The 19,454-nt window shown below is 42.3% G+C and overlaps 1 protein-coding gene across 1 annotated transcript; it reads left to right on the top strand.

Moving 5' to 3' along the window:
• The first annotated feature begins 1,802 nt into the window (after positions 1-1,802).
• On the top strand, positions 1,803-19,129 carry LPL (lipoprotein lipase). The gene is made up of 10 exons (XM_030969166.1): positions 1,803-2,044; positions 8,825-8,991; positions 9,108-9,287; positions 9,913-10,024; positions 11,840-12,073; positions 12,315-12,557; positions 13,679-13,799; positions 14,521-14,703; positions 15,889-15,993; positions 16,952-19,129. Exons 1-10 carry the CDS (start codon positions 1,981-1,983, stop codon positions 16,995-16,997), a joined length of 1,455 nt encoding a protein of 484 aa, XP_030825026.1. The 5' UTR covers positions 1,803-1,980; the 3' UTR covers positions 16,998-19,129.
• The last annotated feature ends 325 nt before the right edge of the window (positions 19,130-19,454 follow it).

Below are 19,454 nucleotides of genomic sequence, written 5' to 3'. Positions count from 1 at the left end.
GGCTGGTGTGTCAAGCATTGCCACTGCTCCTTTCTACCTGATCCTATAGGAAGTTAAAATGACACTACTTATTTTCCCACAAAATTAATGTAATATGTAATATTGTAAGCTAATTTTTGTCTTTTTTTTCCCCCTGTAGTAGACATGAATGTAGTTGTACAAATCAGAAGACTTCACACTCTGTTTTGCTCTGATGGGTAGGTAGCATCACCTGTGATCAGGGTGACCTGACAGTCTCCCTAACAGCAGCCTGCCTCAAAGTGTTTGTTCTTTTAGTTTGCCTTATGCTGCCATCAGGGAATGACATTTTCTAGGAAGGATGTCTGACCCGAGATAGAGTCAGGCTGATTTCTAAGGAGGAAATAGTGCTATAGAGTTTCAACCAAATTAGATCAAGAGAAATGCATTGTTTAGTCCACACTTGGGGAAAAGAAAGACATGAAAAAGTTCTTGCTATTGTTTTGACAAGAGGGTCTCAAACACTGTCAGAGGATACGCTCAGTACATAGCAAGCTGCAGCACAAATCATATTTTTCCCTGCTCACATCACCACCATCCTCTGGGGAGGAAGGCTGGTGTCTCCTGCCTCTTCATCTCCAATCCCCTGTTTGGACTCCCAGCCTCTCTCCCTGCCTCACCACTGTGTTAGCCCCCTCCTCTTCCTGCCACTCAGTTGTCTCAAAAAGTCTGAGCATGAATAGTTTGTACCCTCCCTAAATTCTTCTGATGCCTTCTGGCTATAAATAGGGATTGCTGATGGAGGAAACTCTGGTGTCTTGGGGGAAAATGTATTCTCACTTATAGATCTTACTGGTCCTTTAGTGGAACCTAAAGTTGGAAAGGTGACCCAGTACTGCTTCTACACTTCAGCAACCTCTTATTGAACAATCTCACTAATATAATCCAGATATGTTTTAGTCTCCTAAGGTGTCTGGTATGAGAAAGATCTGTTACCCTTAAAGTGAATCCCATTTGCTTCACATTGCAAAACCCAGGGAGTCCTCATTCTCTGTGTAATAAGCTTCTTTACGAAGCTGTGCCTTTGGCAACAAACTGCACAATGAAATGAAAACCGGTATTGTTATTAAATTAACGTCCTTACATAACTGATCTTTCACCCAGTGGCTGCCAACACAGATCTCAGTGCAAACCACATTTCTGAGAGGAGCGCAGAGAGAGGTGAAGAGATCAAGGAATCAATTTTTTATTTCTCAGGAGCACAGATGCAATCTCCAGTGAATTAATTTTTTTCTGCAAACTTGTATCCCCTCGAGTGCTGGCAAAACAAGGTCTTGGCAAAGATTTTTCAAGGCAACAGCAAAAGGCCTCTTGCAAGCACTGTACAGAAAATGCAGTTAGCTGCCGGTTACTGGTGCAAAAGCAGGAATGGGAAGGAAGACCCCTCCAGAGGCATAGCAGAGCTAGGTAGCCACAGGCAGGAAGGACCTTGGGGGTGAAACGGGGGCCGCATCCTGGCTGCGGGGACAGGGCTGGCCAGAGGGCTCTGGGAGGGCTGTGGGAGCCAGGCCCAAGGAGGACTCGGAGCCAACGTAGCACGCCGTGCCGAGCCGGGCCCGCGCCTTTCCACCCCGTCCCACTCCACCCCGTTCCACCCCGCGCCCCGTGGGGCCCGAACCCCAGCCCGACCCCGCCCCGCACCCCGCCCGGCCCGGCCCGGCCCGGGCAGCGCCGGCCCCGCCCCGCCCCTCGGCGCTCGCCCAATGGGCGCGCAGGGTCGTTTGCATGTTTGCATATTTATTTAGATATTTGCATAGTGTCCGGGACATAAGGGCGGGCGGGCGCGGTGTTGGCCGTGCTGGGCGCTCCTCGGGCTGCCCTGTCCATCGCTGCGCTTTGGCGCCCTACTTCTGTTTTACTTATCGTAAGTTTTCGGAGAAAAAAAAACTTACTTACTTTTAAATTTTTAATTTTTTTTTTTCTTTTCGCGCCGAAACTTTCGTGCCCGTGGCAGGAGGCGAGATGTGGAGGAAGGCGTTACTGGCCGCCGTGTGCCTCTGCCTGCGCTGGGCGGCTGCTCTCGGCGGTGAGTCCGGGACACGGGGGCACCGAGCTGCCGGGCCTGCCTGTTGCTCCTGGGAAACGGGGCTTGGGGGATGCGTGGTGGGAAAGGGGAGTTTGCAATCTTTCCTTTGTGAAGCTGTCCCGGGGAGCTTGGGATGCTGCGGGACCCGGGTGTCGCGGAGTGGGCTTGGAAGGCGCTGGAGAGCGACACTGGGGGTGGGGGGGGGGAACCTCCATCCTGATAGGAAAGACCTGGAGCCTGTTCCCTAGCCGAAAGTCAGGCACAACCTGCCGGGCTGGTGGCGTGACCTGTTGAGGTTCGGGATGTGGTTTTTTTCCCAGAGACAAGGTGGCTTCTGAGAGTTCCTTGCCCCAGCAAGGGATTTGCACAGCAGTAGCACCACGGTAAGGTCCTTTGGCTTCCTCTTCTGTGGGACTCATCTATCCCAGCATCCCAGCTTCGTACAGTTCTTGATCCCAGACAAGGCAAGGCTGAGTTTCATCGTTGTCGTGGTAATGTGTTCGAGATGTAGTTAAGCCTGTAATGAGCAGGATCCACTAGGGGAAAAGTGAACAGAGTGATTTACTCCCGTTCACTTATGGCTCTGTTTGCACTCTGCCTGTTGTACCTGCACTTGTGCATAGACATCCTGTCCAAGCTGTGGGGAGTGGAAGATGTGCAAATGGTGCTAGATTTTTACTAATGCTCTCTCAATCAATCATAATGTAACTGAAGCTGTTATGAACAAATTGACTAGCTTTAGGAGACCACTACTACTCAAACTTAAAAAAAGCTTTAAAGTATTGTTAGCAATGCCCTGTCACAGGCTTACTTTCTTACACTGATGTCCCACACATAGTAACTGTCTTTAAAAGTTTCTGGCCTTAGAAGAAAGGGTGGCTGTAGCTCCTAGAGCTGCTTTGTGATCCTAAACTGGAATGTATAAACTTCTGTATTTTCTGCTGTGGGTCCCTTTGTTGCTTCTTTGTGTACAGGGAAGCTGAAGGGAACTATTCAAAAGTAAGAGGATGGGCTGCTAGGGTACAGTGAAAAGAATGTATTCTAGCTTTGAATCCAATCTTGTGCCATCAGAGACAATCAAAACAATTTTCATCACAGTATCCAAGTTCTATACAGTAAAATAACTGTCTTCTCAGAGAAAGCTTTCATCCCTGCAGGAACTGATTTGCCACAGACTTACCAATAATTTCATTATTTCTTCTTAGGAATAGGTTGTATGAAAGCAGGTTGTGTGCTCATCCTAAAGCAATTCAAGCCTTTAGTTCCACGCTTTTCCATGCACAACACAGTAAAAAGTTTTTTGAAACCACAGCAAACAAGCGATCCAGCCCTTCAAGAATCCAGAGTATTTAAAAAACAACATAGAAAAAGACTTTCTAGGTGAAAAAAATGCTGGTGTTCCTGGAAAAGATAAAAACGTTGCTAGAAATACATTCAAATCCTTATTTTACTGTGTAAATCCAGAGTCAGCATATTTACCCTGTTGTGTGATGTGAGCTGCTGGCTTTTTCTATGGTTTGTGTTTGGGATAGACATACCAGGGCAGCTGTGGCATGGCCTTTTGAGAAACAATGCATTTCTGAGAAAGCACAGAGGTAAGGCTCTCAGGCCTCAAGTTGTGCTGGAGATTAGCATGATCACTAGCACTCCTAAAAGTTTGCTGGAATCTCCTTTGTGCAGAAGTACTTGCGTGATAGGAGTTTCTCATGAATCCTTACCTCTGTATTACTGCAAAATCTGACAGTGGTTGCATTTTGTCTTCAGCTAATTGCAGCTATTCCAGAGGGACTGATGGGTGGCTAGATATCTGCTGGATTGTATTGCGAGTGTCCCAGCTGCAGCTGAGTAAAGATTTGTCAGGGAGTACCACGGAGAGGGGTGGGCACCCCTGGGTACAGTGAGAGAGCAGCAGTTTGCCAGCTGCAAAACTTGAGCTGGGAAGTTCTTACTTGGCTTCTGAAGTTGTGCACAGTAGCTTTCCAAAGGTATTGCTCTTTCCATTGGCCCCACCTGCGAAGTGAAGCAGAACGTACTCTCGGGCCTCTGCCATTGAGGAATACATAAATAAACATGAAGTTGTAATATTTTTGCAGCAAGGTTAAACAATAACCTGACTCGTAAGGTAGGTTTCCTGGGATTGCAACACACAGTAGTCTGCTTTCAGTTTGTAGAGTAGATCAAATTAAACGATAACCATTTCTGTGATATAGGCCCTTTGCTACAGCTGGCTGTGAGTTTGCTTCAGAACTCTTAGGAATTCAGTATGACTGATTGATGGGTGTTCCTAATGCTGATTGTCGGCTGAGGGAAGATTTAGCCCATTTAACTATATCTGGTAAATGTATGTGCAGATGTTTGCTGTTGTGCATGTGTGTGCATGCATGTCTCTTTGGGCTATAGAAGACACAGTCTAGCAGTATACTTTCTAAGGATCTTTGCACCTAGCTAATACTATTTGCATTTCTGAGTGCATAATGCTAGGAAATTGTTGTTTATCAAAGATTCCATTTTTAAAACCACAGCTTAGGTTCACTCATTCTGGCAAACACATTATTATCATATTTTGGCAACCTGTGTGATGTGGGCAATTTAACTTTTGATCAATATTCCAGATGTTGTTACTTCCTCAAGACTCACATTCTCCACCCAGCTGACCAGTGGTAAACAGTTTCACAGTCAAGCCAAGTTGTCCTGGGCTTCCTGTGAAAGAAACTTGAGACTGAATTCTCTTGACTGGTGTGTCAGAATGCCTAAAGTCAGTGAGATGCTTTCAAAATTGATAATTGATAGGAGTCCCTAACTGAACGGAATTTCACAAGTTGCAAGTCCAAAGTGTCACAAACTTTGGACAGGAAAAACAAAACTACTGACTTCCAGTTTGTAAGCTTCTCCCCACCACCCACACTTTCTTTGAGTTCTGTGAGGTTTTATACCTTGCTGCACAGGACAGCTTTTTTAAAAATTTTTTTTAATGGAAATTCATATTGTGCAAGTAGGGGTGTAAGAAAAGCATCAGAAAACTTTGTATAGCATGACAAAATGGTGAAGTTTTGGCAATGCAGCCTGAAAAGCCAGCTTCCATCTGGAATTGGTAATTTAATTCTGCTTCAGTTCTCTAAATAATCCCTTTGTAGGTCATGCTAACTGTGAGCACATAGCATAGACAGAAAACTTTATTTTACAACAGGTGCTTGTTTTTGTAACTATGTGCCTGGAAGCTTTGGCAATACACAACACATGCCTTTTTACCTTTGCTGAACTATGTCTGGGAAAGTGTAGTTTTTAGTAAAAGTATGGATTTCTTTTTTGTCTGCATGTGTTTACTTCCAGTCTTTTTTATTCAAAGCCCTTGTTTAGAAATGGGACTTGCATTCTTGTCATAAAAAGCTACTTCAGTATATCAATATCCATATGTGTATTTCTTGATATCTAATTTCTGTATCTACATTATGTAAAATGCAATCTTAATTCAGATAAATTTCTGTCCAAGTTTCAGAAACATGCTGAAAACTACCTATTTTGGGGTTTTCCATGGTTTAATTAACTTGAGTTAAAACATCTTATTAACTGAACTGTGGTGAGTGTGTACATTGGTTGTCTTTGCACCTCTTTGTGTAAGACTATAGGAATGAGGTCCAATGGTTCACTGGCTCAGGACATGATTACAGGAGACTTCTCCCTTTAAATCTCTGAGGAAAAGGTCTGTGGCAAAAGTGTATGAATGACAAAGTTTGGTTCTGAATAATATGTTTAATAGACCAAGAAATACAATGAGATATGAAAGCAGAAGTGGGAAATGCTTTTTTCTGAAGTGATCTGCTGAACTGTGTGGTGCGTGTGTACAGACTGCATGTTCTGTATTCTGCAGGGGCTGGGATGTGAGGTGGTACTGCAGCATGTGTGCAGCACAGTATTAGGTGTAGACAAGATATCTTCTGCTCAGAGCTGAGGTGTTCCATGGTTTAATTAACTTGAGTTAAAACATCTTATTAACTAGACTATGGTGAGTGTGTGCTCTGAGCTGTATAGAATTTGCAAAGCCAAACTCAGGCAAATTCTGAGGAAGGCTTCTTGATGAGCACACCATAAAGAAGTCTGTAATAAACTCCACTACACACACACTTCCCTCATACAAAGGATATCTTGCCTGTTGGGAACTGACCGTATGTGGACATAAGATAACATGACACTTTTTGTGGGTATAAGATGATAACAGTAATTTCTTCTGACTTTCTAATCCTCATACAATATGGTTGAATGAGAAAAGTGGCTACCTGCCATTTCCCTAACTCATGGGCTCTTGCTTTGCAGCTGCTTCTTTCTTGGTGGTGGCTGTATCTCAGTGATTTTCTGTTCTCAAATCCCCATCAAAGATTGTTAGATTGAAACACGCAAATATGTGTGAAGCACTTAGCACATCTTCAGTGGCAGGTGCCACTGTACTGCAATCTTTCTAAGCTTCATGCACTTTTCCAAGCATACCCTGAAGTATAGTACACTTTGAATTGTAAATTTCCTATGAGCTTGTTTTCAAAAGAGCTGTGGTCTGAACTTACATGCAAATTCTAGCATGTGTTTGTAATTGAAAACACACTACAAGACAGGATATCAATGTAATTTAGATTTTGGATGATTATCAGATAAGTTTAATCCAGAAGGGAAATGATATCTAAGTATGAAAGGAAGCACTATTAACTAGTGAGCAGGTGGACTATTTTTTTCACCTTCCTGTACTAGGAGGGAATATACATAATTGAAAGTCCTAGCGTTGTATGCCTTACAATTGAAAGCTGTTCTTGTTCCTTTCAAGGTTTTAGTGATTCACAGCTGAGTGAAAAGTTATAGCTGATATTTAACCAACCACCCTTTGGGACTTTCCTTTCTCTGGCTAAAAAGTAACTAATGCAGGTCTAAAGATTTTTTTCCAAAAAAGTGTTTTATACTGTCAGTTGGTGACAAAGTTTTGAATATGCAGAAATAGAGAAAAAGTGCAAACATTTGGTTAGTTTGGTAAATTTAGCTTTCATTTGTGGGTAAAATGTTATATTTACCATTATGTGAATGCTTGTACTGGTAGAAGGACAGGTAAGGTCTATGAAAAACACATTTCTTTAGGAGGAAGGAGGCAGGAAGGGGGCCCTCAGTGTAATTATCCTGGATTAGCTAGCCAGCCTAGCACAGTCAAGGTCGAAACCTAAAGCTGAGTACTGCCTCTGTTCAGTGAATGGTTCTTGCCTTCCTGCATGTGCTTAGACAAGTGAGAAATCCTGCTGAACTTGGGCAATTTTAAGCCATTGATTATGGCTGACAAGTTTCTCTGAGACTGCTATGTAAGCATTTGTTGCAAGGCTCTGTGCTGGTTTTAGATGTGATGAGGGAGGTTAGACCCTAATTTCTTGTGATCCTCCAAGCACAGCAAGAACTTCTCAGGCTTTTTAGAGCTCCCTGAGGTGAGTAAGTCAGTACCCTGTTGTGTATGGTAGCTTGAATGAGAAGACCAGAAAAACTGTTTTGGAAAAAAAAGAATTGTTAGTTATTTATCACCCGAGCAATGCAGCACGACTTTAGGCAGGAAATGCAAATCTACCAATTATCATAGAAAACCTCTTCTGCAGCGGGAAAAGGGAGTGGAAATCTGTTTTGCATGCCTAGCATAAGGTCCTTATCTTGTCCATTTGTGTTTCCTATGTGGCATGGAGCCATTTATTAATGTGTGTCTAGGAGTTTGTGGAAGGTTGGTGCTCTTGATGCCAGGAAAGACAACGCTGAGCAGGACAGAGCTGGCCTAAGTTCAGCTGCACTTGAAAAACAGGCAATCAATATTTGCCTTACTCAAGTTGCCAAACTGGGGCCTGGGTTTTGAAAAGTTAATTACAGGGTGTGCTGTAGAGGCATTTAGGAGTTGAATCAGACATAAAAAAGAGGAGACATCTAAGTTTCTTCCCAAAGGAAATGGTGAATATGAAGTCTAAAGTCACTTCTCTGTCTTGGCAGGAAAAGGAGTACTTAAATTTTTAAGCCGGCAGTGGGAGGGAGTGGTCTTTGCAGACCACTACATACTTTGTTACCTCCAGTACAAGATCAGCACCTCCTTCCTCACCCTCCTTCCCTCTGCTTCAGGTAGAGGAAGATATTTTTCGGCAGCTTATTTTTCTGTAGGTTATCAGATGACGTGAAAATGTACTCCAAAATAGACTGATGATTTGCTAGTTCATTTTCTCCCATGGATGTCTTATCTCCTCACCTGCTGCTTGTTGGTCAAAACTTTAAAACTAGTATTTTGTAAAACAGTGGTGACTTCACAGCTTTTAATGCACTGCAGCTACACAGAGTTATAAAAGGCCTTGTTAGGCAGTGATTATTGGTGAGGTGATGTGGAAGATACACCACCAAAATATGTAATAGTATGGTAGTAACTCTCTGCTCTCCTGGATGACTGTCTGTGACTGTCGCATGCACTTTTCTGTACTCTTGTGATACTTAAGAGGTTTCCTGCTTAATGTAATGGGAAAACTACTGGCTCTCAAAATGTATTCATACCTCTCTGACAGCTCAGCAGATTCTTACTGTTTTAGCAGGACCTTGGAAGGGGAGCAATTTTCACCCTTTGATTTCCTCTTTACATGGCTGTTGTGTGTCCACTGAGTGCTGTAGGAAATGAAAAACACCTGTCCCAGATATCTCTTGACTGTTCTAGATATCTCTCCAACATTGCACCTGTGCCTTCTGACTTTGTCCTAGTACTCCTAAAACACTGCTATGTTTTTTGTGCTCTTATAGAAGAAGGCAAAAACAATTTTGAGGGAATCGAGAGCAAGTTTTCCTTACGGACACCTGCAGAGCCCGATGAGGATGTCTGCTACCTGGTTCCTGGGCAGGTGAACAGCCTGGCACAGTGCAACTTCAATCATACCAGTAAAACCTTTGTGGTGATCCACGGGTGGACGGTAAGACAAAGTGGGAGAAATCTCCCTTTTAGCCGCACTTCTGATAAACTGAGCAGAAGCGTCTCACGGATATATTAATATATCTCCTATTTTAATTAAAATCCCCAAACCAACAGGTGACAGGGATGTATGAAAGTTGGGTCCCGAAGCTGGTGGATGCTCTGTACAAGAGGGAGCCTGACTCAAACGTCATCGTGGTGGACTGGCTAGATCGAGCTCAGCAGCACTACCCGGTGTCGGCTGCGTACACCAGGCTGGTGGGAAAGGATGTTGCTATGTTTATTGACTGGATGGAGGTAAGACATGGAGACACATCTCATATTCTACGTAATGTCATAGGAGACAAAAGAGCAATGATGCAGCTATGTTAATCATCTTGTGTTGGGTGGATGGAGTTAAACTCATGCAGAGAGTAGTTTTGCTGGACTGGTAAAATTCCAGCTTTGGTCTGTCTACTGGCTGTTTCCTACTCAGAGGCCTTTTGTACTGCATTCCAGAGACTTTAGCTTGTGGTCTATGGAGTCCTGTGCGCCCAGAGTATTTCTGAGGACTCTGTGAGAGGTAGCTATGAAAGACAGGTTCCTATATATATTATACAGAAGCCAGTCCTTGGGATCTGGAAATGTGCCCTGCCTTAGGAGATCAAGAAATTGGTGGGGAGGGGGTGGATGAAAACCTTTATGAAATAAACAGCCCTGTGTTCTGTCCTTTATTTTGCATTCCTCTCAGTTTTGATTTTGGCCATAAATTAGTTAGATCAAGAAATTTACAATGGCACAAAATTATGATAACTGTTTAGTGTTTCTTCTGTTATTCATGGCTCAAAAAAAAATTCCAGTATTAACAAAACATTTTATTTTGTGTCTTCTTATGTTTTTTGTGTTTGGTTTCGAACTTTAAACAAATTGTTCTCTTCTGCAGGAGCAATTTAATTATCCTCTCAACAATCTCCACTTGCTGGGGTACAGTCTAGGTGCCCATGCTGCTGGGATTGCTGGGAATCTGACCAAAAAGAAGGTGAACAGAATTACTGGTAAGAAAACCTGTGACTGTAGAGTGGAGGGTTGCATCTCTTCCATACGGAAATATTATGTTCTACTGAAAAATCACCAGAATAATTGTTGCTTGCTGGCAGTACTTTGGTTATGTATTCATTATTTAATGAAACAGCAGGGCTGATATTTCTGGGGTATAACTGGAAAAATATTCAGAAAATAACAGGGGTGGTGAGTGAAAAACCTTTATTTGCTTTTTTACAAGAAATGAGTGAGTAGGCCCTGATAAAGAAGTAGTCTGGGGGGTTGTGGTGGGGACTGACCAAACCATGGCTTGGCAGTTCACAGTATCTCTTGCAGCATAAGAAATTCAGTGGGTTGTCTTTATCCAGGCAGTCATTCCTTGCAGCTGATGGGAGCCCTTGAGACAGAACAAGAAGTAAATTTTGCTGCAGCAAGTTTAGTACCTGCAGAACTCTTTGCCATGGGGTGATGTAGATGAAAAAATTTATATGGGCTCAAAGGGAGACTAGACAGATAACCAGAAGAGATCCAGTGTGGAGTATTACAAAGTTTATCATAACCGTCTCAAGAAATATTCTAGGCTGGAAATAATACTTGAGAATTTGGCGAAGACATATATTTTCCCTGTTGCTATGTCTGCTTAAGGTGTATTTTGGAGCCTGAGAAATCTGTTAGACAATCAGAGTGCAGGGCCACTCTGGGGCTGGTTTACAACCCAGCAACTGAGAGCTGAGCCACTAGCACTGATCTCATTGACAAAGGAATTGCCTTCATCAGCAAATGAAGCTAAGAAAATTGCTCATCTGTGGTGTCTTTGTTGCTGAGAGAGCTTGGGAGCACCATTCAGAAGGGAGCCTAGCTCCTGGCACTTTCACCTGAGCCTGGCTGTGATCCCAGATCCACAGGCATGCTGGGAGGTGGGCTAGGCAGCAGTAACATCTGGAAAGGTCCTGAGAGGTGGCAGATTAAAGTCAGGAGGCTGAAGTGCTAGTCCCTCTGCCCTTCCTTTCTCTAAGTTGCAGCTTTGCTGCTTTCACTGAGTCTGCCTAATCACTGACATGCCAGTAGCCCTCTCTTATTCCTCTACGGTTACCCTTGGTGCTGAGGATGAACTGTTCCCTGAAAAGCACAGGGAACAATGTCATGTGGCCCCTGAAGCCCTCACAGCTGAGGGGGAGGCAGCTCAGACCAAGTGGAGCTAACAGTGTGTGAGCAGCACAGGTGCCTGTCCCCAGCTGATGCTGCAGAAAAGACGCGTCCCCTCAGCCACCTCTCAAGTGGTTGTCTGAACAGGAGATAGTACTTGTTCACTGGCAGAATAGCTCTGGGGTTTTTTGATGTTAGTGGTGCTGCAGCTTGACAGTTTTCACTAGTAATCCCCTTCCCCTTAGGTATGTAGACAGTGAAGCCTTCATTTATGTTTCCCACTTGTTCCTCTGGCATAGAGTTGTCAGCAAGACTTTTCCATGCTTCAGACACTTCAGATACAACTTCTACAGTTCTTGACAAGAAAGAAAGACATTGAGAAAATACTTAAGAGCTTGTTTCTCCCATCCACTGGAAATGCTAAAGCTCTGAGGAAGTTAGCTGGGCTTCCTTCCATGTGTTTGCATACACTTTTATTTTTTTAAACAGTGACAATTTTCAAGGTAGTGCATTTGATTCTCCTGTATACATTAATGATATTTAAGTGGTGATCCATCTGTAATGTCTGCAGGAAAACTCAGTATTCTAGACCAATGTGGCAGCTGAGTTTGGCATTTGTTATCAATGTCAGTATCTTTGGCAGATAATAATATCAGTTTTTCTTTGTGGTTTGCCCCATAAAGGGCTGGATCCTGCTGGTCCTACCTTTGAGTATGCTGATGAACTCACTCGCCTCTCCCCGGATGATGCTGATTTTGTGGATGTCCTACACACCTACACCCGAGGCTCTCCAGACCGCAGCATTGGGATCCAGAAGCCTGTTGGACACATTGATATTTATCCCAATGGTGGAGGTTTCCAGCCAGGTTGCAATCTGGGAGAAGCACTGCGTCTGATTGCTGAGAAAGGGCTTGGAGGTGAGGTTGCTCTGGAACAAACAGTATAATATTCTGAGGGAAACCTGAATAGCCCTGCAAGGTGTCTTGCAAGGAAAGAGCTCTGAGAGGCACAGGAATATGTTCTTTCCAATGCTTTTAAAAGTCATCCTGTAAAGCCCAGTTCTGCCATAGTGGATTATGCCTGTTGACAGCATTGCTTAGGGATTAACATCATTATATGCACATGTGTATACATATTACACATTTTCATTCTTTCAAGATGTGGATCAGCTGGTGAAATGCTCCCATGAACGATCCATCCACCTCTTCATCGACTCTCTCCTCAATGAAGAAAAGCCAAGCATGGCCTACCGCTGCAACACAAAGGAGGCTTTTGAGAAGGGCCTCTGCCTGAGCTGCCGCAAGAACCGCTGCAACAATTTGGGTTACAAGGTCAACAGAGTGAGAACAAAGAGAAACACTAAAATGTATCTGAAAACCCGTGCTCAGATGCCCTATAAAGGTAGGCACTCCTTGCTGAGTGGTCGCCAAGACGGGTGCTTGTGCTGAGCTATGTGTCATGATGGGCATATGCTGCTGATGAGAATATTGCTGCTTTGGTGCCTGTGGCGAGCAGGGGTGAAGCTGGCCTGTGGTTTGCCATTGAATGCAAGTCTCAGAGAAGAGTGTTGTCCTACTCAAGGTGTAGGGTAGAGTGCAAAAAGAAAGGTGTTTTGTAACAAGTTTCTAAGTAGCAAAAGTTAGACAACTTCTACTGCCCAATCACTTGGAACTTTTTCAGTGTTTTACATCCAAGTAATTACTTCTTTCTGCTGGGCAAATAATCAGCAGAACTCAGTCTGCTGAGCATCTTAATTAAAGATATGCAAGCATCAGATTTATGCCTTTGGTAGTGCACTTGCTAGAGGAGCACCAGCCCTCATTAAAATATCACAACACTTCTTGATTCTAATTGCTGCTGTGGGAGGTCCGAGAATGACAAAGCCAGAGAAAACTGGGAGGAGAATATTTTCCTCACAGCTAGGAAAATAATGTTGGACTTTACTACTTTATTTTCCTCCTTAGCTTTGGCTGTACCCCATGGTATTCTTATAGCATGCATTGTGTGATGGACCAGCAACCAAAAGGCACATTCCTGCACGGTTAGAGGAACTGCAAGGCTGGTGTTCTGTTGGCATTTGGTGCTTAACCTGCAGTGTCAGTGGGTTGTTTTTGTTTTTGGTTTTTTAGTTTTTTTTTTTTTTCCCTCTTACCAAGCCTCCTGTAAGAGAAGGGCACAGCTCACTTATTTCAAGTCAAGTATAGCAAGTCTTACATGTTCAATAGCAGGTTTGAAGGTGATTCTGCATACTCTGGGAGTATTATAATGGCAGCTTTGCTGCAAAGTTTAGCTGCAAGAGCTGCAAAGGTGTTCTTTAATGGCGGTTGCCTTGCTTGCTAATATTTACATTCTTGCAAAAAAATAGTACCCTAGACACCTGCAGGGAAATAAACTCATTTTTTTTAGTCAAGTTGGCAAATTCCAGCCTAGAATTTTCAGAGATGAGGCAGGGTGATTGTGTCAGCAGCTATCTCTTTGGAGATTGAGTTTTCCTAATGGCATTTTCTTTTGTATTCTTTCAGTCTTTCATTATCAGGTCAAGATTCATTTCTTTGCAAAGACTAACATGACCAAGACAAACCAGCCATTCCTGATCTCTCTCTATGGCACGCTAGACAAGAGTGAGAACATTGCTTTCACACTGTGAGTAGCTACAAAAACAGCTGCAAAGTACTGTTGAGTTTGCCTAAATTTGTTAAAGTCTCAACTGAAAAACTTGTTCTGGCTTCAGCTGCACTAATCTTAGAGGGTCCCAGAATCTGCTCTTGTCCTTGATCAAGGAGTTGCATTTGCTTTGGAAATTAATGAACCAAATCCTACAGGAGCTCTTCTTGATAAGACATCTGAAATATGGGAATGTGAAGTCTGACCTGTGACACAGCTTAGGAGTGTTTCTAGTGCTTTCTTATTTTCTTCTCAGTATCTTTATACCATGTTAAATCTTCTTAAAAGTGGACTTATGCATCTGAAGGTCTCCGTGCAGAAGCTGAAGGAGACTTGGGATTTGCTTTCACATCTGTGCAAATAAGCAGAATTTGTGTATACGTCCCTAGACACAGGCTGTCAGGGAATGGAGCTGTTTCCTGCTCTGAGGAATGTAAACTGATTGTGGGTGGTGGTTGTCTGGGTTTTCTGAGAGCATAGGTGAGGACAGCCCTTGCCTGGCAGACTGTCCCAGAATTTTACCAGCCTTGCTACAGAAGGATGTTTCCTTTTGCCTCTATAAAAGGTAGAGGTGTTTTTTCTTCCTTCTCTGCAGTACAGAAATTCCAGGTTCTATTGCTCCTTAATTTTCTTTGTCTGTCCAAGAATTTCAGGTCGTTTTTCTGTTTGTTTTTTCTTTTTCTTATTCTCCTCCCCACAGGCCTGAAGTCTCCTCAAACAAGACCTTCTCCTTCCTAATTTACACAGAAGTGGATATTGGAGACCTGTTTATGGTGAAGCTGCAGTGGGAAAAAGACACCTTCTTCAGCTGGTCAGATTGGTGGACTCCCTTTACATTTGACATCCAGAGGATCAGAATGAAGTCAGGGGAAACTCAGAAAAAGTAACTTGTTTTGATTTGTTATAAGCTATATTAATTCTAATTGGCAGTGCTCCCTGATTTTTGATGTCTCACAGACTGGGGCAAACATGTTAAGCAGTTACAAATAGGTGCAGCATTAATGATAATCAGGGCTTCAGTGGTATCAAATCACCATTTCTATCAGCCAGGTTGAGCCATTTACTTCCACTGGATCTGCAGTCTGTAGTCTTCCTCCCATGTAATTAATTTGTATCCCACTATTGTATCTACTTAAGGTTAGTTATAATATGCAGGAGAGTATCTCCATGAACCAGCATCAGTGATTGTGTTTGCAATTTCTGTCCTCCTTTTTCATGCTGGGTTCTTGCATAGCTTTTGTCACAAAGAGCATGCGTAGATGGAGATTTTTAGAGATCCTTCCAAAAGTGTGTTTGCACAAGAATTTATTGCTTAGTTAAGTTGGATTTCCTTAGGGGTTGAATACCTGAATGGTGGTTGAAAACTGAAACACGTGACTGTTGCAGGACATTGCTAATGCGTGAATGTTGAAACATCAAAGCCTGAACAGAAGTGCTTCGACATCATTCTTTTGAAATACTCATATTCACTAAACATGAGGTCTGTTTGCAGAACATGGGCCCAGAACAGAGTATGTGTGTCCTATGTATGGTATAGTAAATAATAATAAGTTCCTCTTTGAATAAATAGGTCAGTCACTTGATCAAAGAACAGTTATCAGAGCTGAACAAATATAGGGGTGGGGAAAGTACTGATAAATAGAAAAGTGAGTGCTCATGTTTTCTGGAAATTGCAACCTACTTCGTTTGCACATGTGAGGGAGTATGGCTTTCTTCCAAGTTCATTCACCTGACAAAATCTCACGTAAAGACTGGTGTAAATAAAGATCCAAGAGACTTTGGGATAGACCTACTGCTATCTTAGCCACAAGAAGATTTTTTTTGCAAAGGATCAGTGAAAGTTATGGCTATGCTTTGATGACCATGTATAATTCATTTACCAGTTCTTGCACAGCATTTCTTTTGTTACAGAATTCTCTTTTAAAAATAACTTTCTCACAGGCCTTCAAAGTAGCAGTGCCCCACGTGACAAAGTATAAAGACTGTTTCCAAGCACCAGTCTTCTTTCTAAGATTAAAAAGGGATGTTTGGCTCAGTCTTGTGATTTTTTCCAATATTTATTCCACAGAGTGGTGTTCTGTTCTCGAGATGGCACCTCACATCTCAGTAAGGGAGAAGAGGCAGCAATATTTGTGAAATGCTCGGAGCAGCCCGTCAACAGGAAGAGAGGAGGGTACGAGTAATCACTATTGGTTTTAGACTGCTTGATTACCACTTGAGTGGTAATTAAACTTTTTCTTTAATTGACTTTTGCACTAGTCTTCTCAGGGCTTCAAAGGCATCACAGCTCAGACTAACCAGAGGTTTTCTTATGGCCACTTTAGCAGTTTAAAAGCTCTTGGCTTACTCCGCTGCTAGCCATCGTTGTGTGGCTGTTGGTGTGTCTGAGAAGCAAGCTCTAGTCACTGCCTCTCACAGTCACTCGGCCAAGTATGAGGGACTGTTAGGGAGGGTTACAGACAAGGCACTAGCACACAGAGGAAAGCATGTCTCTGTCTCAGCACTTGCCCTTAGCTGCAGAACATTCAAGCTTCCATACTGAGTCAGCTCAGAGACCTCCCTCTGTACTGGCCAGCAGCAGATTTGGGGGCTGGTTCAGGAATGGATGAGGTATATGAAGGTGCTCTTCTTAGCACACTGCTTTCTGATGGCAGCCATCAGGTGGGTGAATTCCTGAGAGTTTCATCTCTATGGATCAGAGATTCTGCCTTTGTTTAATAGCCCTTTGGTGCACTTTAATATTTTTATCAATAATTTTCCTGACCCAGATTAGATGTAGAGACTATCTTTGGACTTTACCCACTAAAGTTTGAGATAGAGAAGTGGTTATATTTATTTTAGTTCAATTACTGTGTGTGAATGGTCTCATGGGGATGCTTCTGGACTGAGATCTACCTCTGGATAAAATTGCACATGTGCTGGCCATTAGGCTGGGGCAATGACCTGGACAGGCCTTGAGAGCTCTGTGTGTGTATCTGACATAGAATCAAGCAGAAGCCAGGAGAAGCCTAAGCACGTTATTTATCTTCCTGTTAAGCAGGGAGTTTTAAAACCTTAATTCTCAAAAATAAGACAAGAGGGAACAAGTATCTTCCTCATCACCTTTATATTTTATTTTTTTCTCTCCACAGTACCAAGAGAGCCTCGAAAGAAAATTCTGCTCATGAATCTGCTTAAGTGACAAGAACAAGGATTTTTCACACTGGGGAGGAGAAGAGTCTGTTCATCCCTGTGGACTGGATGTTCAGAACCAAATATATAGAAATATTTATCTGCTGCTGGATTTTTGCCTGCTATTCCTAGCTATTTTAGAGACTTCTTGTAAAAAAAGTCTCAGCATATGAAGTTACTAACCATAAAGATACATTATCCAAATAGTTAAAAACAAAAGAAACCTGCAAAACTACTTGCCAAAGTTTGAAGTGCTGAAAAGATATAGGTAATTTTGCTTAATCATGGTGCCTTGTGACAAGATTTCTTGACATCAGATCCTATATAGCAATTTTTTAATATTTATTGAAAAGAAACAAAGCCCTGTACTTCATTTTATTTTATCTTGCTGTTTTTATTTTGTTTGGTTTTGTTTTGTTTTTGATTAGTGGGGTTTTTTTGTTCTTTTCATGAGTCATTTGAAACTTTTTTTTGTATCTTGGCAAATTGAATTTTCAGGCAGTTCAGTGGAGAGAGTTCATTGTTTTTCAAGTGTGTGTTTAGCAAATAAGTAGGTTTCCCATGTGAAAAAAATCACCTTCGCTGTGTGTAATAGTAGAAGATGTCAGGGACTGACTTAATATGGGGATGAATTTTTTTAGTTTGTGGTTATGAATGTATTTAATTGGGGGTAGATGCCAGTGCTGCTTAGCAATAGGTATGATCTGTTAAGCTGTATACTTCTATGCCACTTACCCTGGAATAAATAACAGCTCTAGGAGAAGGCAGCAATGCCAGTGTCTTATGCAGACATTTAATATTTTATCTATGCTTTCAGTTATTGCAAATGAAACTGTCTAGCCTTCAACACTGTGAAAATGGAACTGCAGAGGAATTGAGCTTCCAGAAAATGCAGGAAACAGATATTTCCCCCCACCCTCCACCCTCTCCCTGCTTGCTTGCGTCATGTATGCCAAAACTGTCACAGTTTCTCTGCTCTTTGGCACCAAGTGTCAGTCATGCAGCTGCGTGGCTGCTGTATGCAGTTTTCAGTGCGAGTGACTCCCCTTGATAGCTGACAAGGATGCTCATATTTCCCTGTACTGGAATTGTGGCTGCCAGTGATCCACCTCAGTTTGTTTCTTGGCTATGGTACAGTGCTAGGAGCTGCATGGTTTTCTGCCATGAGATGGAATTCAGCAGGAAGCAGGAACTGAGCCAATTAAAAGCAGCCTGGTTGTGTGCTCCACAAGAAGGAGTGCTCTGAAAAACTCTCAAATTAGCCATGCTGCAAGTTTAAAAAAGTAGGTATATTGAAGACAGTCTGCTTCCCCATTTTTAAGTAATATGTAGTTTTTCTAGTGTGCTGAAAGGTGCAGTAGCCCTCTTTTAACTTTCTAAAGAGTAAACAAAATGCTGGGGAGGCACAAGGGCTTGAAGGTAGACATTTGGAGGAGTGTAATGTTAGCTGTTGATGCTGGGTGTTGTAGTCTTTTCCTGCATGTGCAAGATAGCATGGAGATGGTGATTTCTCCAATATCATCCCATCTTAAAAGCAAAGAAAAAATATGTATGTGTTTATGTGCACAATTTGTTTCTTACTTCTAACTGTAGCTGCTAGTATATTTGGGGATAAAAGTCTTAAACAGTGCAATATGTTGGAATATTAATAGCTCTGAATTTGCTCACATTTGATTTCACATTTGATTAAACTACAGCAGAGATGTGATGAGTCACTGAGGGTGGGGTTGAGTATTGAGCCACTGCCTTTGAGACCTCTAAAAATAAATACAGTGATTTATTCCCTATAGATTCCACATTTTGTTGCAATTTTCTCTTAAAAGTCAAATTCTTCGGAAGCAAAGTATCTGGACAGCTCTTAATACAGGGTCAAATACAAACACATTTAAAATTTGGATACGAAATAGTGAAGGTTCTTTTCATAAGGAAACATGATTTGGCTTTGAATGTTATTTATTAGCTGTAAATAAGATATTTATGAGTGTAAAGGTAGTTTGTATATATTGCTGAAGTTGCTGACAGTCTCTACATTAATAGAGTTGTGTAGTATTAATCCTGTATATAGCTTTCAGAGATTTTTATCAACAAGCCACTTACATTGCACTGTTTCCAATGTCGTTAATACTTTTTTTTTGAAATCTCCTCAGTTTTGTATAGAACAGAAACCTATGGTTTTAATAAAATTCTCAAACTGAATCTGAAGTTACTACTTTCCTTTTGATGAAACCATCTGCTGTATACCTTTTATGTGAAGGCCAGAGCCTATCCTTGAATTCTGGGCTGAAAAGATGGAATGAGACACTAGAAAAAAAAGGAATGTGTGATTTCTGCACTGCTCTCCCCCACATAATTTTGGGAAATGCAAAAGTCATGTATTGAGACACCAAGGAATCACTGTGTGGAACAAAGTATCCCACATCATAAAAGAAGTAGCTTTTCACCTGCAGTTTGTGGTTTTCAAGT

This window comes from Camarhynchus parvulus, chromosome Z (genome assembly GCF_901933205.1).
Source record: "Camarhynchus parvulus chromosome Z, STF_HiC, whole genome shotgun sequence".
Taxonomy (NCBI): Eukaryota; Metazoa; Chordata; class Aves; order Passeriformes; family Thraupidae; genus Camarhynchus; species Camarhynchus parvulus.
The sequence above is the reverse complement of the archived record's forward strand: the minus strand, read 5'-3'. Positions and strand labels throughout refer to the sequence as shown.